This window comes from Sarcophilus harrisii, chromosome 1 (genome assembly GCF_902635505.1).
Source record: "Sarcophilus harrisii chromosome 1, mSarHar1.11, whole genome shotgun sequence".
Taxonomy (NCBI): Eukaryota; Metazoa; Chordata; class Mammalia; order Dasyuromorphia; family Dasyuridae; genus Sarcophilus; species Sarcophilus harrisii.
Genome location: NC_045426.1, coordinates 660,898,950 through 660,906,075, shown reverse-complemented (window position 1 = coordinate 660,906,075; position 7,126 = coordinate 660,898,950). Strand labels below are relative to the sequence as shown.

At 43.9% G+C, this 7,126-nt stretch overlaps 1 protein-coding gene across 1 annotated transcript in view; it reads left to right on the top strand.

The window, feature by feature from the left end:
• Positions 1-585: 585 nt before the first annotated feature.
• The window catches only part of MED26 (mediator complex subunit 26), a 91,853-nt gene continuing 85,312 nt past the window's right edge, over positions 586-7,126 (top strand). The window contains exon 1 of the mRNA XM_031947971.1: positions 586-902. Within this exon, the coding sequence (XP_031803831.1) occupies positions 831-902 (72 nt within the window). The 5' untranslated portion in view covers positions 586-830. The remainder of the gene's footprint in view (positions 903-7,126) is intronic.

The following is a 7,126-nucleotide window of genomic DNA, read 5'->3' as shown; positions in this document are numbered from 1 at the left end:
CGGGTCCTCCCCCGAGTCCTGGTCCGTGTTCCCCTCTCCTCCCCCTATTACCTCACCAGCCGAAGGGCTCTACCCCTTTCCCAGCCGTTGCCCCGCCCCTCTCCAGGTCCACAACCAACGGCCTACTCGCTGGTCCAACCGCCTTTCAACGTCCGTCCCACCCAGTCTCGGACTGCAAGACTGAGGAGACGTGTTGGGGGGAGAGGGGGGCGGGGAGGTGGGAGGAGGTAATTTTTGGTACTACACTTGCGCATGCGTAGGGTTTCTCTTGCGGCCCAGAACGGCGCGGGGCGGGGTAAGGTGGGGGAGGGAGAAGGAGGCTTCTTCCGGGACAGGCGGCCCTGCACCGCCCTGCGCGTGTCCGGGCCATAGGGGGCGCGCACGCTTCCCCCTGCCCTTGCTCTCCTCTCACCCCTCCCTTCCCCGCCCTCCCTCCCTGCCTTCGTCTCTTCCCCCCCCCACATCCCAATCTCCTCAGCGTGGCGCCGGCGCTGCGTGCGGCGCGGGTTACCCAGAGTGCCTGGCGCGGGGGCAGCTCACTGGAGTTTGGTTCTCGAGGCAGCAGCGGCGGCGGCGGTGGCGGTGGCGGCGGCTGCTGTGGAGGAGGTTCCTTCCTGGCGGTGGCGGCTCCTCAGGCGGCGGCGGCGGCGGCTCGGGCAGCTCAGGCGGCGGCGGTGGCTCCGGCTCCCCCCCGTCCCCCCGCGGGGAACATGCGGCTCCGCTCCCGGAGACTGGCGAGTGAGTGACCCCCCGCCCGGTCCCCGGTCCCCCCTCAGCCTGCCCGCCCGCCAGCCCGCCGGCCCGGCTGCCCCCCCCGCCTCGCTCAGGCAATGACAGCGGCTCCGGCCTCCCCGCAGCAGATCAGGGACCGGCTGCTGCAGGCCATCGACCCCCAGAGCAACGTAAGTATCCCGGGGGGCCGCGCCGCTCTGCGCGCACCGCGGCGGGGAGGGGGCGGCGAGGGCCGGAGCGCGGGTGGCGGGCGACGGGGCAGCGGCCGCATGGGCCCCTTTTCCCCTCTCCCCCGGTCCCCTACTCCCGGCACCGCGCCGCCTAGCTTCCTGCACTCCGCCGGAGCCTCTGCTCCTCAGGACACCCCCAGGTCGCACAGACCCGGACCTGGTGGTCTCCCGGACCCCAGCCCAGGGCCGCCGCCGGAGTGGTGTTATCCGGAGGCGGCGAGGGGGAGCTCGGCGACGCCGTGTACGCGAGACCGCGGCTTCACGTTTGGGCCGTGAGGCCTGCGCTGGGGTTTTGGATTGAGTGATCTTTCCTAGGATGATTTGGGGAAGGGGAGGTATGGCCCCAGCACCCGGCTGTCTTTACTCCCTTTCCTGCGCCCTCTTCTCTTCCGGGGGACACAGGAAAACCTGTTTCAGACACTGAGGGATGGGAGGAGGCTGCGGAGCAACTGGTGTCTCGGGCCGCCCTCGAAATGCTTTCTGGAGCCCTTCTGCTGACCCCTGAGGCGGTTGTCCTGACTCTTCCTTGGGCCTCACTGGGAAGTCCTGCGTGCGGTGCTTCAGCTCCCCTCTCCAGAGAGGAAGGCCTTTGAGGGCTCTCCCCTCGGAGCGAGGGCAGGGCTTCAGGGTCTGCTTGCCCCTCTTTATTTTTTGGATGGCTCGGGGTTAGGGAGCGGGGATAGTTTGGGCAGTCCTGGCTGCGCTCGAGAAGCAGTAGTGGGTTGGTTTAGGAGTGGGAGATCTATTCCCTTGACTTCTCACTCGTTGCTCCTGTTTCCATCCTCTCTGAAAGAATAAGTCTTGCCTTCTATGCTTACATTGGGGGGAGGGGGCTCGGTATTTGTTCTGGATTGCTAATTATGACTATCTGACCCAGAAGCACTCTAGAGGTTGGGCCATTCAGGCCTTTCATGGTGCAAAACCAGTGTGTTAGCCCAGGACCCCTTGTGGGGATATGGGCACCACATTATCACGTTCCTGAGGGATTTTCATTAGTACATACTGACTGAAAGAACCTATTCTTGTGGCTTTAATGTGTTGGGCAACAGGAAAATGGGTAGCAGTTGTTGATGGTGAGCTCCTAAGGTTTGAAACAAGGTATTGCATTTGCTTAAAGACCAGGAAGTAATAGTTCACATAGCTAATATTCCATGGGCCAAAGTCAAATTCATCTTAAATTTGGGCAAGTAAAGGCATATTGTGTCTTGCCGAAAAGGGGGGGGGGGGGGGAGTTTTTGTTTTTCTTTTCAAGTAAACTGGAATATTAGTAATCTGTTGTCCAGAATTCTGGAGGACTTTAATTGAAATGCATTTGCCTGTACAATTTTAGTTAAAAATTGAGTAAAAGATTTGAGAGGCATAAAGATAATTCTGTCCTTAGCATTGGTAGCAGAGAACACAGGGCTTCAAAAGTATCCAGTATGATAAAAGTTGATGATAGAAGCTTTTGAATAATGTCTTTAGCATGTTTTTTACTCTGAGGTAGAATCACCAAAAGGAATACCAGAAAATCCTTCTTTTCTCTCTCCCTCTTTTAATACAACACTGTAATTTTTAGTGGAGTTCAAAGCAAATTTAATTTAAACTTGACAGTGAACATCTTAAGTAATCTTGGCTGGCATATTATTTTCAACTATACCAGAAGATGCCTCTTTCATTACTGAGAACTGTTAACACTAACCATTAAGGCCAGTTGAGTAAGTAATATTAGTATAATAAAAAAGAAATCTTGTTCATAAGCTTGGAAGAAACCTCATATGAATTTCATGGATTAGCTAAAGTGTTGCAAAGATAAGTTAGAGCTGGTGAAGAAATAAACAGAAGAGATGGATAGAAAAAAGCAGATGAGTTTTTGGTTATCATAAAACTTTTCAGCTCAATAAGTAGACTGCTCTGTGCAAAAGCACTGTTTGGTCCAGTGATTGAATGAAGACGTTTCTGCTCCCTAGGAACTTGCTTTCTAATGGGTATATAAAACATGTACACAGATAAGTTAAGGTATTAATTCAAAGAGGGAGTGAACATTAACATCTGAGGGAAAGGGTCATGAAATGCTTCATGGAGAAAGCAAACGCAGAATTCTAAGAGGACAGGGTAGGAAGGAGTAAATGTGTGTAGGTGGAAATGAAATACTGACTTTGGGGAAAAGCAGGTAGGGGATTTTGATTAGAATGTAGAATTCATGAAGGGAATTAATGTTCTAATAGTCCTGTGATAGAGCCTGATTTTGAAGAGTTTTAATATCAAGTTAAATTGTTTGTATTTTAGAGTCAGTAGGGAACCATGGAAGATTTTTTAGTTAAGGAGATGACATGGTCAGAAGATTATATTAGCACCTTATGTGGACAATGGATTGAAGAGAGGTGGGGAAATTTAGATTTTGAGAATAGTTCTGAAGAGGAGTTTGTACTTGGATAGATGCAAGATACGTGACAGAGGTAAAATTGACAAGATAGACAATGGACTGTTGAATCCCTTAAACCAAATCAATTCAGACAAAGACAATTTTTTTAGATAGGCACAGCATTTCTGGTGTCCCATCTATGTTGTCTTGTTTTTTTTTTTTTAACTTTTTTGTACTCTACAGATCCAGAGTTAGATGTTAAGGAAATTAAAATTTCAGATTCTTTTTGGTATACCAACCTACTTCTCTTTGAATCAGTTACCAAAGGTAGTTTATGAGATTAGTTCCTGGATTACTGTTTAAATTGGAAAAAGTATTTTCAGTTCTATGGATAATCCAGTATCAAATGTTTTTATAATAAGAGTTTGGTATTGAACTCCAAATAGATGAACTGGGTCATTGTGTGTTTTCAAGTTCTTTGTACTTTCTCACTACTTTTGTTCTACTGCTTTTGCAGTCCATCCAATTTGAACTATTGCTTCTCCTTAGTAATCATGATGCTTCCATCTACCACCTCTTTTGTATAGAATGTTTTCCTCTTTTTATTTCTGTAGGTTGAAATCTTTTTCTTCTTTAAAGGTTCATCTCAAGTATTGATTCCCTGCTCTGCTTCCTTGATTATTCCCCACAGCTCTAGCTCTTTGAGTCTCTTTTTTATCAAATTTTTCATGCCTCTATTCAAATTTGATTCCCTTCTTTATAAACTTAAGGGCGCAGGCATTTTCTTTTACTCTGCCATCTTTGTATTCCAAGTTTTTATATATATAGGGTATATAGTGATCTAAGTGCTTCAAGTAGAATTTATAGAAAGGCAGGTTTAGATGCCTTCTAAGGGAAAATTTAGAGTTGTCTGAAACTGGGTCCCCACCATGCTGGATGGAGCCTTTCTATAACTACTGGTTAACTAGATGGTCTCTTATAATTCTAATTCTGAGATTCTGTCATATTTCTTGAGCTTGACTTGAATAATGAAGGTTTGAGAGCCTGGCATACAAAGTTGTATTTTGTCTTGAATTTATATGGCACATTGATTTTTTTTTTTTAATAGCATTTTATTTTTCCAAATACATGCAAAGATAGCTTTCAATTTTCACCTTTGCACAACCTTGTATTCCAAATTTTTCTCCCCAAGACAGCAAGCAATCTGATAGTTAAATAAGTGTGCAGTGATTCTTAAACTGGGGTCTGTGAATTTTGCAAATAAATAAATAAACTTTAATAACTATTTCAATATTATTCATTTCCTTTTTGTAATACATATTTTTGTTCCATGCATTGTAAAGCACTAGTTTAAGGAGGGATAGGTAGACTTTGTCAGGTTGCCAAACAAACAGTTAAGAATCCCTGATCTAAAATCACATCAACAGGGGATTGACCAAGTTCTGGCCTTGTCTTTCCCAGTTAAATGTTAAAAGTTCTGGGTAATTGACACAATTAAGATGCTTGTGGGGGGAAAAATGGGACATTGTCAGAGACAAAACTAAAATTAAACCTTCTAAGAGATGTAATAAAGAAATGGTGTCATGTAATTCTTAACTTTGTGGCTGTGCAATTATAGTTTAGTGCCTAAATTTACTTTTTAGTTGAAAATTGTCAGACAACTGACCTAATATTCACAAGTCTGTAACTTTGGGGAGTCACTTTGCTGTTTTTACTAATAATAATTCTATAGAAAAAATTATTGCTATTGGGAAAAGTATTTCCTTGCTCTGGACTATAGCTCACATTTATATCCACTTTACAATTCAAAAGTGTTTTCACAATTCTGTGAAGTAGCATTGTTCTCTTAGAAAGGAAAACTAACTGGAGTTAGTTAAGCTGGAGAAGGGAAATGACAGAGCTGAGACTCAAGCCTAAGTCTTTTTATTCCCAATCTAGTGTTAGTTTATATTTGTATATTGAATTCAGCAATCATTAAGCATTTATTCAGTGCTAGTCAGTGGGGATGCAAAGGTAGAGAATAAAATCCTCATTCAAGGAGTTTATAATCTGGTAGGGGACAAGATGAAAAGGGGATAAGCCATTGTGATAGATTGAAAAGCTTTTCTTTTGGGTTGCACCTAGGCTGTCATAGAACCAGTGATTCTGTTCTTAACCCTCATCTTCCCAATCTTCCATACTTATAAATCTTTGTTTGATCCCCAACATCTTTTCTGTGACATCAGAAAAAATGGGAGATCTATCAGATAGCTCTGAAAGAATCTTCTTCCTCCTCTTCCTCCCCTTTATAATCCATGGCCTTTTCCTAAATCATGGAATGTTCTGCTTATATTTCTTCCATGTCCCTTTTGTGAATCTGTAAAATCATATAGAAATGAGTATGATGCAAGATAGAATGTGATAAAGACAAAAGAGAGATCTTCATGGTCCATTAGGGTGCACTTAAGCTGACCCTTAAGGAAAAGAACAATTTCAGGTAGAAATATGTAAAGGATTATTTAGAGAAATCCCAGAAGAAGAAACAGCTTCACAATCAAGTGCTGGGGAGAGTGAGAGTCTAGGGAACAAACAAAAAGATGACAGTTCATGAAGGAGAATAGTTAAATACAAAAACAGACATTAATTTGGTAATTCCTGCTCTAAGCATAGGGAGAGCTGTTAGAGGGTGTGTGTGTGTGTGTGTGTGTGTGTGTGTGTGTGTTTTGCTGAGGCAATTGGGATTGAAAGACTTGCCTGAGTGTTAACTTGGGAAATATTAAGTGTCAGAGGCTAGATTTGAACTCAGGTTCTCCTGACTAAAGGGCTGGTGCTCTAACCACACCAACTAGCTGCCCTAGAGTTATTTTAAGTAATAGTCAGGCCTAGGTATTAAGAAGATTATCTTAGTATTTGAGTGAAAATTATATTGGAGAAGGGAGACTAGTTAGGAGCTTATATGAGAAGATGTGAGAGTAGTAGAATTAGAGAGGAGAGAAGAGAAGACTTTATAAGAATGTGGCAATAGACATTACTATAATATTTTATATAACAATAATAATAAATAGCTGATTAAAGGAGATAAGAAATGAAGAATTACAGATTATGAACTTTTGAATGAGGGACTAGGATAATGATGATATCTAGGATAATGATGATATCAGCAAAAATAGAAAAGTTGGGGTAAAAAGCAGGATCTTTTTGGGAGGGATGATTGTAGTTTTAGATATGTTGAGTTTTGAGGTGGTGATGAAACGTCTAAGTAGAAATGTTTACTTGGCAGTTGGAAATGTGAGTTCCGGAGAGTCACGCAGGATATGTGAATTTGAGGGTTTGTCCATTTAGAGATAATGAAACCTTGGAGTGGATGCGATTGCTATAGGAGAGAGTATAGAACTCAAAGGGATATATTCATACTTGGCAACTAGTGGAGGACAGTGAACTGGAGGAGTTGTTGGAGACAAGCAGAACCAGGAGATAGCCAAGAAAAGGGAGGGTATAGTAGATGTTGGAGGAGGGAATGGGCATTGTTATGTGCTGCAGAAAAGTCAAGGATAAAAAGGCAATTAAGAGATTTTTGGGTACCTTGGAGAGAGTAGTTTCAGTACACAATTAGATTCCACCTTTTTAGCTTCTTTTCACATTACTCGTTATTACACATTGTTTTCTAGACAAGTTCTTCCCCATCTTAACATTCCATCTCCTACTTCATTGTTTTTTAGTATGCAGTCTGTACTTCTAGAAACCTTGTCTTCCTTCAAGTTTCAGCTCAGATGCCAGTCTATGCTGCTTTCCCCCCAATTAATGTTCACTCCCTGTTCCCATTACCTTGTATTTACTTGTA